Below are 13,283 nucleotides of genomic sequence, written 5' to 3'. Positions count from 1 at the left end.
GCAGGGGGCGCCGCGGGGCCGCGCTCACCGCGCGCTCGCCGCCGCCGCGCGCTCCCTTCACATTCAGCGCCAAACCGCCGCCCGCCCCGCCATTGGATAGACGCGGCGGAAGTGGCGTTGCAACTTCCGCTTCCGTGGCAAGGGCGGGCTTCCGCCCCGCCCTGGGGAGGGGAGGGCACCCGGACAGCCCCGCAACATGGCGGCGGCGGCGGGGCAGGGCCGCGGGGCGGAGGGCGGCGGCCGGCAGCCCCCGGGCACCACCGCCCTGTCCCGGGGTGTTGAAGCTGGTTATAAAAGCAAGTTGCGCAACCCCAGGGAGGTTTTAACGCGGCGCGGCCCCCTGCGGCTGTCGAGGAACCCTGTCAGAAGGGGGGGTGCCCCCGCCAGGCACCCCCGGGTCGGGTCCGGCCCTACGGTGGGAAAGCGCCGGCTTCAGGCCACGTCCCCCAGCCCCGACCGTGCTGGTGACACGCAGGGCGCAGAGAGCACAACACACACCCGTGACGAGCCGCCTTTATTCAGCCAGTGGCCGGTTTTAGCGTGAAATAACACACAACAGAAGTGTCCCCAGCTGACACAGCCTTCTCTCACCGTCGCCTGTTTATAAACTATTAGCAATAAGCTTCTTGCCTTCTTCATTGATTCATAAAAGAAAATCATCCATTTCTTCTCTATTTGCATTAAAATACCCTACCTTTTAATACAAAAAAAATACTAAAAACATTTCATCAAAATAGATAAAGTGTACAAATCGCAGCACTCCTCTCTAGAAAGGAAAAACCTTCTTCAGATCCCAGGAAGTTACATCTGTTGATTGGGAAGCGGCCGCCTGGAGGAAGGGGTGAGCTTTGCTGGGGCAGCGTCTTCAAACTGGGTAACGGCGGGGCATTGCCACGCTCCGAGCAGTGTCCCCGTCTGCCACCGGCCCCAGCGGAGCCGCAGGTCCTGGGCTGGCACCAGGCGAGCGGGGCACACTGCGAGGCACTGCAGCCACGAGGAGACGGCGGCAGTCGGGCGCTCGGCGCAGGAGCACGGTTGCCTTTGGCTGGGGAGAGCAGGCACGGGCCTTCCCACCGTGTGAAGCTGTGTGCGAGCCGAGGAAGGTGCCTGTGGGTGATGACTTCCAGCAGGCTGGCATTTCAGCTGGTTCTCACTTCCTTGGTTTTTAGCATTCAGAAAGTCATATGCAATTCATCTTCCTATGCCCACTCTCCCCAGCCTGCTCCCTCCTCTTACACCTGAGGAACGGGGTAAGATGCACAAGCGGCAAGGCCACACATATTCTTGCCACGTTCAATAAGGAAGTACCTAAAAAGAGGAAGAGATGTGTATGAGTGAGCGTCCCCTACTCCGTCAGAGTCACCACGACAGACGCTGGTGTAAGGCAACTGCTCGTTATGTGCAAGCTCCTTTCTCCTGCCTGCACAAGGAGCAAACACCTGTGACAGAGCTGTTACCGCCAGTACTTCACCAGACAGTGCTATTCCCTGTCCCCCTCATATCTCAAACCAGCAGAGTAGCACCTGACTCTAAAAAATTCCACTTGCAGCTGGAAATACTTGCAGAGCTGGAGTAAAAACTCATTCCCGGCACAACCCGTTCCTCTCCTGGCACAGAAGAGGCACAGAGCTCTCCTGGCACCAGGAGAGCCAGCGGTATGGCAGCTCTGCAGACACCAGCCGAGCGCCTGGTGACAACGGCACGTCTACTGACCTAAGGGTCTGCCCTACCCAGTCACCCCAGGACTGGTTGTAGAGCCACGTCTCCTTTGCTGCCGAGGCTGGGATGATTTCCCCTGCCCCTCCAGAGTAGGAACCAGCTGCGGAACCAGCTTGAGAGCGCAAGGGCCATCTGGGGGCTGCTGAGGGTGGGTGGAAGCCCACGCACACCACTGTCCTCGTACAGGTACAGGGAGACCGTGGTGGGTCTGGCAGCGTTGGGACCTCCTTACCCGTCCATGCCCCAGTGCGGGCCCCAGGAGTTCTTCACAATCCAGTAAGGAGTTCCATTTTCTTCCCCGTACCCCACAGCGAGGACAGCATGGTTCACCTTGTCAGGAGTGTGCTCACACCGTGGGCTGCAAAGAAAAGGGAAAAATAATGCAGATTCGTTACAGGAAAAACACAGTCTATAATTAATCGTGGATTAGCCGGCATTCTTGATCGTGCTCCAACTGCAAAAAGAACTAATGGATACTCTGAACTTCAGTTGTGGAGAGCAGGGAGAGAAGGCAGGAAAAGGAGATGCCGCTCTGTTTTCTCACTCAGGAATTATTACCAGCTGTATCTGAAGTCAGGCTGGTAGGCTACGTGGACCTTCGCTCTGAGCACCTGGCCCAGCCTTTTGTTCAGAGTTAACATCAACATTATCACACAAGAACGAGCTACAATGAAAAAACTGAGCAGAAGAATGTTTCCAATGAAAACAAGAAGCCCTTAGTGCATCCCAGTAATGGTTTGTTCTGCCCCAAAGTTCAGGGGCACTCTTCCGCATTCTGCACAGGGAACAGCGAGTTCTTCAGCCTAAATACACATTTCTTTGTATTTCCTCTGAATTTCCAGCTTTTAAATGGCACTTGATGAAAGTTGCTGCCTGTGGTATAAAACAAGCTAACACAAGGTACAAGCTCCCATCTCTAGAGCACCTAGTTTTAAACATTTTTAAATGGCAGATAACTAAAAGATCAATAATCCCCACAACAGACTTACTTTTCTTGAACCTGTTAAGAGTTGGTCTGGGGAGCAGAGGCTGAAAACACCGGAGCATCAATTATTCCATAGGCTCTGACTTTAAATCTACCTTAGACTACAAATCTACAGGGTAACTTTACTCGGTGTCTCTTCCTCAAACTGGAATCCTACCACAAAGCATCTTGCCCATCTGCCTGCTTTCACCCTGACACCTGCCTCTTGCTGGCAGTTACCTTTGAGACTACTGTCGTTCTCGCGACAGCAAAGCCGCTCCAATTCACGGTGCTGCCTGCTACCTTCCCTTGCAGCTCCCGGGGGCAGAGCACTCATGCTTAGACTCTTAGTTTAATTTTCCCTGCAGTTCTACGTGACTGAGGAGTCATTACTCTAAAGTATTTTTCTAGTTCTCTCCAAACATGCACTTTTCCCATTTCTTGCCTAATAGAAATCTACCCTGTGGCAGTTAGCTTCCGTAGTCTTTCCAAAATACAACAATCATCCTTTTAAGTTGTTCTTTGCCTTGGCTGTAGAGTTGACGCAACACTTGAGACCTCCTCCTGCGAGGTCACTTCATGTCTCAAACTACTGTTTCATCTCTGCCGCTTTTCTTCCCCGTCCGGCGGCAGAGGCAGGGGAGCACCAAGTGGGATGGGCAGGGGGTGCTCGGGCCCTGCCTGCCCTGCAGGGACCCTGCCTGCAAACGTCCCAGCTGCAACACCAGGGGCTGTCCCCGCCACCATCCCCAGCTCAGACACACACCTCAGCCCTGGGACGGCCTCCCCTGGCCCTGCGGCACCTCCCGAGCTCACTGATGGCTGAGCTTCCTTCCAAATACAGCCCGGCCCTCAGGCTGGACTGGTTCTGAGCAGTAAATGGGCTGCAAGCACACTGTTCCCTCTTCCCTGCGCTGCGCTCTCATCCCCCTGGGAAATCGGTATATCAAGGCTCAGTTTACTCATGCTTTCTATTTTCGGTTTAAAAGAAAATGCAAGAATGCAGTTCAGTGTCCCTGCGCCCAGTGCCGCAAAGCAGGAGAAATGGGGATGGGAGCGATTCCAGCCCTACGCCTTCCCCTCACCCCCAGGCTCAGAAACACTCACTTGGAGTAGACGCCTTTTCTGTAGTGCATGAAGTTACCCGTCACCTCAAACGCAAAGCTCACCGGGTTGTGCCTCCCCACAGCTTCTACCATGCCATCCTCGTCATACTGCAAGAAGAGGAACCCAGGGTCATTTATGTCCCGATTACACTGGGACCAGTCGGGATCGCTGGACCAGCAGCTGGGGCGCAGTGGGGATGGCTGACCCTGGCTTTCTGCTCGCAGACAGGAAAACGAGCGCTGTTTGCATTGAAAGATGAGAACCAAGACTTTCTTAGAGCCTGGAGGTGCACCCACCGTGGAAAGCAGGCAGAGACCTCATGCCTGTACTTGCCCACAGCACTTCATCGGTGCCACCTCCAGCACAGGGCGCCAGCGGTGCGCAGGAGAGGAGGAGCGTGCCCACCAGCCCCTCGCTCCGCTCCGCGCAGCGCTGCGGAGCCCGGCACACCCCGGGGCACCCCAGCACCTCCCCGGGCAGGCTTGGCACAGCCCTGGCCGTTGGGAAACACAACCCTTGCGGCCTCACCTGGGTGATATTGATAACATCCTTGACAAACGCAATAGCCTTCTCCGGCTGGAACTTGCAGGTGCCGTTCTGTGGGGGCAGAAGGAAGCGGTGTCAGAGCCTGCTGGGGACCCTGCTCTGCCGCCGCAGGAACGCGTCCGAGCTGCGCTGGAAGTACCTTGGCCCGGTACGGGTAGGTGTCCTCCCCCATGAGCCCTTTGTTATACAGTATGTATTCAAAGGCTTGGCTTGGCAGGCCCCTGCAAGACAACACAGCCAGCAAGCAGATTAATTCGGAGGGTAACGCCGCAGCTTCTGCGGAGCAAAGCCGTCAGCCCCCCCTGCATCCTACAGACTGCTCCCGCAAAGGGGGAAGGGAAGGACAGTGCGTGTCCCAGGCCCTCTAAAGGCATAAACTCCAGCCTGTGCCTGCAGCATCCTCCCGGCCGGCACTCTGGGCCCAGCCCATCGCGCTGTTTGGGATGGTCCTCCACAGGCACGGGAAGATCTCAGGGGTGCCCAGTCCGCGGGGGAGAACGTCACCTCGCCCCCACAGTGCCCGCCGTGCCAGCTCGGCTCTGCAGCCTCGCACGCTAAAAGGTGTTTTTTGGTGACCTCTGCCCAGACCGGCCGGGGTCTCCAGTGGCACAGCACGGGTGAGGATGAGGGACCCACGTCTTCAGCAAGGGGCTGCTTCCTTCCCCAGCCACCTCCAGGGAGCGCATCTCGCAGAAGGGAGCCAAGGGGAGCGCGGTCAGGGCGTGCTCACAGGGAGAGGACTAAGGAGGAGTCACGAGAAAAATAAAAAGCACCCAGAGTGGTTCTGCTCAACGTTCTGAACATTCCTCAGGGACCACTTATCTTACAGGAAACGTAAGATTTCAGAAAGCTTTATTTTCTGCCTTCTCTAGCAATGCCAGCAGGAGTTTACCAAAGGGGAAGACGAGGTTTCTGTGGGTTCCTTAAAGCACCATGAGATGCGCGTGACTCGCGAGCAGAGCAACAGATAAAACTCCCCTTGTTTTCCCTGAGCACGTTAAAGCCTAGCACATCGCACCCGTGACTGCGGTATCAGAAGACATTGTAACAAAACAAATATGAGAAGAAAAACTAATAAACAAGAGGAACAACAGAGGTTAGGAAATGCTGGAGATTCAGTGAAACATTCTAACCTCTAGAGAGGGTGAAATTAAAATAAGCAAACCAAACCCAACCCAACCCATAACTGTTTTCCTTGACACCTCTCAGCCGAGGGGCAACAAAAACCACTCCAAGATCCCGACACTACATCCTGAGGAAGGCTGTCAATCATCTTCTATTCTTTATTACTTGATATTACTTACCCACTGCAGCCGTGGTTGTTAAAAGCCTGGGCGCAATCAACCAACTGTTGTTCTGCCTACGGAAAAGTGGTCTGAGTCAGCACGTATTCAACACCTGCGTTCAGAACAAGTGAGACAGAACGCAGCCGGCGCAGTGGGCAACCAAAGAGCGCTGGTTTGACCCATGCAGCTGCCTGTTCACCCGCTGCCGTCAGGAATCACCCGGCTGAACGGCTCCGCATCCCGAGGAGTGGGACGTGGAAGACGTCGAGCCGGCAGCCCGGGATGCTCGGGCTGCAGAGGCAATTCCTCCTCACGCCTGCCGGGACGCCGTCCCACCTGCCGGAGCACTGGCTGGGATCTCTTTCAAAGGTCAAGTTTGTTTTTAACACTTACACCCAGCCCTCAGCTATTCTGGTAAGTTGTGTAAGTGGCTACTGTCTTTCTGGTTCTTCAAGAATATAAACCCTCTGGCAGTTTAGAAATAAACCGTCTCACAACGTGCTGCTTGCAGCAAGCTGTTCCGCAGCAGGGAGCTCCTGCCGGCCGGCAGCGCCAGACACGGCTCCGGCTATCCACGCCTGCTCCCCGCGGCAGGATTCGTCAGCCTCCGGCCCCTCCGGTTTTGTCCTGCTCCAAGAAGGGCTCTGCCCAAGCCCGGGGCAGTGGGACACCGGACCCCGAGAGGGGATGGCAAGAGGCAGAGAGAGCTCCCGGCCACGCTGCCCAGCGCCTCCTGCAGCAGCTCTGCTCGGCTTGCGAAGGGCTGCACGGGCACTGCAGGGCCACGGGTGCCTGACAGTACCGCAGCCAGTACAGCCGGACTCGGAACAAGCCACCAGCGGCTGTCCCGGCCAGGAGCGGGCCGGCCCTGCTGGCTGCCCCGGCAGGTAACTGGAGGCAGGACTCGCCATCAGTGCGCAGGAGAGGGAAATCTCTTACCAGAGAGAGGAGCTTTCCCGTGGCAATCGCAATAGCGGACTCCAAACACCCCGTGGTGGAAAAGGTCCAGCAGCTCCCGCAGGGGCCCTGCGTTAGGAACCGGAGAGGGGACAGTCCATAATGTGCCGCGGGGGTCACCGGCCTCCCCGAAACGCCAGGGCCGGGGCCGAAGGGCACACCGGGACCACGGCGCTTCCACTCCCTGCCCACAGCCAGGCTTCGCCTCTTGCTTGTCCCCTGCCCCGGCCACCCTCGCCCCAGCCACGGAGGGGGTCCTGGGGGAGCCTGCTTCCCAGCGGGCACCCCGCACTCCTCCTCCGGCACGGGGCCCTGCCTGCAGCGGTTCGCCCCCCTCTCCCCCCTCGCCCTCTTGCTGCATCACCGATGACACACGCTCCTCACCTGGTTTTTCACAGGCGTCACGAAATTTCCCTTCTTCCTCCAGTCAACGGAGTCTGGATACGGCCCCGAGCTGCGCAGGAAGTTCCCCTTCGTGGCTGAGCAGTTCTGCAAGCGAGGCAGGAGGGCTGTGGCCAGCCGCCATGCTGGGGGACAGTGGCCCGCAGGCAGCCACCCTCCTCGGGGTGGAGGGAGCAGTGACTACCATGGCCCTCTGCGTGCCGGCCACACCAGCTGGGAGACCTGGGCCAGCCCTGGAAGGGCACTGCCAGCCCGCACCCCCCAGGAGCGGTGTCGGAGCTGCTCAGGGAGCTCCTAACTCCCCAAAGAGCCGGGATCAGGCCTTGGGTCTACCCATAAAAATGCAGACCAATGTGCAAAGCTGAAAGCAGAAGTGACGGTTTGGCTAGAGCCCGGGTCAAGAGCCAGAGGCGGCTGAAAGCTGGGAAGGCAGGGGACGTGGGGGGTTCACCTCGCTCTTATCCCGGTGGGACAGGGCATGGAGCAAAGTGGATTTCAGGCAGCACAGGGATGGGGCGCTGACCCGGCGCAGCATGGAGAAGAGACCCCCACGGCTCGGGGACCCCCCCGCCATCCCCACACTCCCGTGACTCACCTGGGGCTCCCTCCACAGGTACAACTTTTTAAATTCCGCGAAGGTCAGATCCGAGAACTGGTTCAGGCCCACTAGAAGAAGGAGGAGGAGGAGGGAAGGGGAAGGTTTTGCTGGCTAAGGCTGGGAGTTCCCAGCCAGAGCGGGATGCGGGGCGGGGGGGGGGGGGGTGTAGGGGGGTGGGTGGTCTGGGAAAGAAGCGGCTCCTACTCTGGAAGCTGTGGTTGCCAGCGTTGTGCTCCTCGATCTGCCTCTTGTTGTCCAGGAAGATGCTCAGCCTGCGGGGATACTCTCCGGCATCGTACCGCCGGTTGTTCTGGAGGGGGGGGGGGGGGGGGCGAGGAAAAACTCATCAAACCCACACCCCCACCCCTCCCGAGGTGTCCCCATCCCACCCCCGAGCTTTACCTGCAACATCCAGGCCTTGAATTGCAGCTCATCTGCCGGGGGGGGGGAACGGGGAGGAGTCAGCGACTGGCTCGGCTCGGCTCGGCTCGGCTCGCCGCCCCGGGCGCTCTCCGAGCGCCCGGGACGGCGAGCCGAACCGAGCCGAGCCCCCCCCCAACTTTTTCCCCCCCCATCCCCTGTACCCCTTTACCTTCCTCGGTGGGTTCCCAAGCGGCGGTGGGCGCCAGGAGCGCGGCCGCAACCAGTAAAGCGCCCCAGTGCATGGCCGCGATGAACCGGGACGAGCCGCCGCCGGGGGTGGGGCAGGGGGCGGGGCAACCCAGGGGCGGCCCCTCCCCATTTTGGGGCCGGTGAGGGCGGGGGGGGGTCTTTGGGGGGGGGGCGCGTACCCGCGGGAGCGGCGTTGCCCCGCCGATAAAAACCATGCCGAGCCCCGGTTCACCCTGAGATAGAATAGATTTATTAGCAAGAGGTAATCAGGAAACATATATTTTTACAAAAAAAAAAAAAAAAAAAAAAAAGAAGGAAATAATTTTTTTTTTTTTTTTTTTTTTTTTTTTCCTTCCAAACGAGCTGTAAGTTGAAATAGTTTTAGGGCTTTGAAAGAGAATTCTCATACCACGAGGTATTGCTTACAGCAAAAGTGTTCTGGTTGTCAGAGTGGAGCATGCCTGCCACTGTAAAGTTAAACTGTGTTTATATACTGTACAATGTAAAAAATACATGGTAATATTCACAGAATAAGCACTACATTACTATATTCCTGCTAGAAGGTGGTTAGACAGGATTACAGTATATGTAATAAAAACACTCGGTCATCTTTTTCTAACTCTACATCATGTTACTCATAGTGGTCACAAGGTATACGGATCTATAGCATTTCAACAGAAGCTTGTCATGAGCCGTACGCAGCGAGGAGCCAAAGGGACGTTTCCATCTTCCCGACTTGGGAGGGACGGGGGCAGCGGCCGAGGGCCCCCCCGGCGCCAGGCCAGCGCGGGGGGCGGCACACAGAGAGAGGGCAGCTTCGCACGGAGGGATAAGCTTTAATGCGTTCTCTTCCCCCGCCTTACAGAGCTCGCCCAGGGATGTTACTGCCCATAAAGTCCGAGCGAGAGCTGCTCCGCGCCGCCCGAGCGCCCCGGGGGAACGCGGGGGTTCACCTGCCCGACCGCCAGCCCCCTCGAGAAGAACAAATGACAAAAATAACATCATCGAAAAAGAAACCAGGACTCCAGCAAAGTGTCGATGCGTGAAACCTTAAACGATGCGGGAAATCCTACGCAAGGTCTACTGCGGGCTAAGAAGGAGGGGGACGGTTTGCTTGGAGAAGCACAAGGTGGGAGTCACTCCAGGGCGTCCGAGAGAAAGAGGAGATATATACAGTATGGTATAGCTGTGTACACCAGCGGCCGCCGGCCACTGCTCCGGCCTCAGGAAGGCAGTTTGGGCTCTATTCGCAGAGAAGCTTCGTAAAGGGTTTCTTCGTCCATCACAAACGAGTGGTCCAGCAGGTACTGCGTCACCTGGAACAAGGAGAGCCAAACCGTCAGCGGGGAGGACTCACCTCTGCTGTGGCCAACGATAAATGCCAAAATTAGGAAATGCTAAAGGCCCGAGCAGTGAACAAGTCGCAGAGAAGTGGCTGCAGCTCCCGCCAACCGACACAGGCGTTGCACGCGCTTATCTCCTCCTGGGCTGCGCTCCTGCCTCGGCTGCTCTTCTGGTTTTCTTGCTTAGTTTTCTTCTCTGGTACTATTTTATCAGCTACAAAGTTCTCTCCCGTTGAGAACGCAAAACCCTGATAATTAAGGCACCACCCAAGTTGGGAAACGACGTTCTTGCTGCAGGAACGCCGCTGACGGGGCACGACATCTGCTCCAGTGCTAGCAGAGAATCTGCTTGCAATTCCTGCAAGAATTTTCCCCAAGTGCACCTTTGGCCTCGCTAGCAGCACGGCACATGCAGCTGATGCTGAAGATGGGCACAGCCCGTGCCAGGGCAAGGCGCCGCGCGTGGGGCTCGGAGCCAGCGGGCGCGGGGAGCCGCTGGCAGGAGACCTTCTGCCCGGGAAAGGCCAGCAGCACGGACGGCGCTTCACCCCACCACCCACAACAGCGTCTGGGAGGTTGTGTGAGACTGTGTCCCCCCTCTGCAGGGACACAGGGTGACACACGGCCATGCACGGCCCCACCTGCGCTACCCTTCCCCGCTGCACTCGGTGTTGGCTGTTTCAGGCAGGTTTCCCAGAGCAGGGGGCTGCGTTGGCAGACGCTGGAGCAGGAGAGGCGGGAGGAGGCAGCGTCACTCGCTGTGCCCCGCTGGGAAAAGGCTGCGGAGCAAGCCCTGCTCCGGCAGCGTGGAGGGCAGGGCTGGGGCCGCCCAGCGCCGCGGAGGCTAAAACCAAAGCCCGTGGCTCCCCGACCTCTGCCAGCCCAGCCAGGGGTCATGGTCCAGAGGGACTGGGGCTGTTCCTGCCACCTCACATGGACACTGGTGTCATTGGAGGGCAGTTTACCCTGGCCCAATGGCCAGCAATGCAGCAGCCGGGCGCTGGGCAGGTTTGGCAGATGCCTGCGGGGCAGGAGGGTTTGCTGTTTTGGAGAAGAGCAGCGCTGCAGATAGTGGAAACCCCCACAGCAACCAGCCCAGTTCCGGGGTGGCTCTGCAGTGCTGCCGCAGAGGAAGCGCGAGGGCGGCCGAGACCTTTCAGCTCATCACACGTGTGGGGGCCACCGCGAGGCAGACTCTACGCAGCACCAGGCTGCAGGGGAGACTGGGACACGCTCTGCCCCCAGCCTGCAGCCCCAGCCGGGGGAGGGGGTGCTGCCCCACAATTGCTATTCCTCAGCATCTGCCGGGTGGGCTCTGCCGGTTCTGGGATAACTCAGCTGCTGGGAGCGACCCAGGGGGACGCAGAGTCTGGCCCTGCTCTGTTGCAAGGGAAGGGGGGCACTGACGGAGGGGTGGCCCCGGCGCCGCGTCCCGGCTGTGCGGACGAGGAGCAGCGCCTGCATTTTACAAACGGGCGGAGCAGCCCCAGCAGCGCTCTGGCCGTCCACACGCTGCACGCCCGGCCGACGGCCGCTGTGTCCATGCACGGCTGCTGTCTGCAGCAATGCCTCCGCCGCAGCGTGCCGGGGGGGCACTGGGGAGCCTGCTGCAGCCGCTGCAGTGCCCTCCGTCCCCTGCCCCGCCGCCGACAGCCACCAGCAAGGCCCAGGCACTGCTCCTGGCGCAGAGGCACCCGCCACGCTCCTGCCGCGGACGGGCAGCACAGGGCAAGGGAGCGCAGGGCGCGAGGGCGGCCATGCCAGGGGCCACAGACACTTGTTACCCATTCCCATGGAAGGGCCGCAGGGATGGGGAAGGTACAGCTTCTCGTTCCACCTGCAGGTAAAACACCAGCTCCGGCTGAGTTCTGGAGCTGCTCTCCCGCACGACGGGGACATCCACAGCAAGACCCACGCTCTCACAGCGTGCAGGTCTTCGCTTTGGCTGACATTTGCCCAAAAGTGGCTCCCAGCGGAGGATGGCTCCATGCCCAGAACCCACCCGCGCCCCGGGAGCCTGTCCAGGCTGCTCCCTGCCTCACTGCCCGACCGCGGCCACACGCCAGCCCCAGCTCGGCAAGACCGTGCTGGGCTGCTGCCCGCCATGCCCACGATGGCAGTGGCTTGTAGCAAGAACCAGAGCGAAAGGGCAGCGCTGTCTGCTGGGAAGAAGCGGCAGCGAAGCTGGGGACCAAGAGGGTCAGCGCTGGCTTGCTCTGGGCAAAGCCTGGAGGGCGGGCGGGAGCCGGATCCTGTTGCCCTGCCGGCAGCGCTGCGTGGGCGAGGGGCTCGTTACGGGCTGCACGGCGGGGCACACGCGTGCCCAGAGGAGCAGGGAGGTCGCTACCCACCTCCCCTGCCCGTCCCCCCCGTTACGCCTTGCCTGACACAAGCCCCCACACCCGCACTGGTCCTGCTGGCATTTTCAGTGTTACATTTCTTACAGGAGCATCCCGTCTTCCCCGAAGGAGCTGCCAGAAATTGAAGGGGCTTAGACCCGGCAGCTGGAGTGGGAGACGAGGAGAGCGAGCGCGTGGCTCTCCGGACAAAGGCCGTACCTTAGGCTGGTGCTCAATCTTGTAGGAGGTTTGCTGGAACTGGCGGATCTCTCTGATGATATGTGAAATCTGTCCGGAGATAAAACACAGGAGCGTTTCCAGCACTGCCACCCCCACGGGCACCGCGTCCCCGCACCTGGGAGGGCGACAGGCGGCCGGCGGAGCACACCCCGTCCCCACCTTTCAACCAGAGCACAGTGCAAAGGGCTTTCTTCTTTCTTCCAGCCCCATCCCTCACCAGGGACAACGCTGGCTGCCCGCAGGCGTGCAGGGGGACACGCGTGGCCGCCTGGTGCTGTGCGGACGGCAGCCGGCTGGGGGGCTGCACGGGGCGGGCACAGACCAGGCCAGCACCGCAGCACCGAGCCACACCGCTTCAACCCGGTCCCGCACGCCCACCGCAGCGCGGCCGGGAGACTCACCATCCTCATTTTGGAGAAGTTCACCAGGCCGTCCTCCGTGTAATTCGGGGTCCCCTCCTCGATGAACGCCAGGTCGGTCAGGTACATTCCCAGGTAGGGGACACACGGAGGGTCACAACTTTGGGAGCAAACCAGAAATAAATAAAGAAAACTGCCTTACTCCGGGGCTTTGGAGTGAGAGGAGGGTCGGACTCCAGTTAGCAGAACCTGAAGGATTCTCTCTAATATACAGAGCCCCCAGAAGGAAGCCTCTCCCGGGAGGGCTGCTGCTCTCGTGGACCTCACCCCGTAGCCGCCGTCCCTGCGGGCAGGGCAGGAGGTGCACGAGCCCCGGCCATGCCCCGCACGAAGCCGCAGGCTGCAGGAGGTGAGTCCGGGGCAGCTTCGGCAGAGAGTTGGAAACACCTTTTAAAGGTTCCCCCGGGCCGGCCTCGGGCCCCGCAGCCAGCAAGACCCCGCCGAGAGCTGGGGACAGTGCGGGCGCTGGGATCGCCCCCCCCCTTCACCCTCCCCCCCGGCCCCGGCCCCCAGGCAGGATCCCTGTGTGCTGCCGATGACCACAGCCCGGGGGTCTGTGGGCACCGGGAGGCACAAGCCCCCTCCAGGGCAGCTCGGCACCCGCTCCCCCCGCACTCACGGCACCGGGCTCCTCGACTGCGTGACCAAGCAACAGCAATTTGGGAACACCAAGCAACAACGATTTGGGAACGATAGGCAACGACGGTTTGGGAACACCAGGCAACGACAGTTTGGGGAACCCGCGCGCTGG

General features: G+C 59.7%; 2 protein-coding genes across 5 annotated transcripts in view; both read right to left on the bottom strand.

The window, feature by feature from the left end:
* Positions 1-497: 497 nt before the first annotated feature.
* On the bottom strand, positions 498-8,289 carry CTSH (cathepsin H). Of its 2 annotated transcripts, none has more exons than XM_054215141.1 (12): positions 8,172-8,289; positions 7,982-8,013; positions 7,784-7,889; positions 7,577-7,647; positions 6,964-7,068; positions 6,562-6,648; positions 5,641-5,696; positions 4,476-4,557; positions 4,319-4,387; positions 3,791-3,897; positions 1,952-2,077; positions 498-1,308 (listed from the first exon to the last, which is right to left on the bottom strand). In XM_054215141.1, the coding sequence occupies exons 1-12, from the start codon at positions 8,242-8,244 to the stop codon at positions 1,233-1,235; spliced, it is 990 nt and encodes a 329-aa protein (XP_054071116.1). In that variant the 5' UTR covers positions 8,245-8,289; the 3' UTR covers positions 498-1,232. The 2 variants fall into 2 exon arrangements, with proteins under 2 accessions (XP_054071116.1, XP_054071117.1); XM_054215142.1 differs by having other exon boundaries at positions 7,784-7,851.
* A 243-nt stretch (positions 8,290-8,532) lies between these two features.
* The window catches only part of RASGRF1 (Ras protein specific guanine nucleotide releasing factor 1), a 41,165-nt gene continuing 36,414 nt past the window's right edge, over positions 8,533-13,283 (bottom strand). For all 3 annotated transcript variants that reach the window (XM_054215337.1, XM_054215338.1, XM_054215339.1), the window contains exons 25-27: positions 12,515-12,632; positions 12,093-12,161; positions 8,533-9,507 (exon numbers count right to left, since the gene is read on the bottom strand). In XM_054215337.1, coding sequence (XP_054071312.1) covers positions 9,415-9,507; positions 12,093-12,161; positions 12,515-12,632 — 280 coding nt within the window. In that variant the 3' untranslated portion in view covers positions 8,533-9,414. The remainder of the gene's footprint in view (positions 9,508-12,092; positions 12,162-12,514; positions 12,633-13,283) is intronic.

Source organism: Rissa tridactyla, chromosome 9, assembly GCF_028500815.1.
Source record: "Rissa tridactyla isolate bRisTri1 chromosome 9, bRisTri1.patW.cur.20221130, whole genome shotgun sequence".
Classification (NCBI taxonomy): Eukaryota; Metazoa; Chordata; class Aves; order Charadriiformes; family Laridae; genus Rissa; species Rissa tridactyla.
The sequence above is the reverse complement of the archived record's forward strand: the minus strand, read 5'-3'. Positions and strand labels throughout refer to the sequence as shown.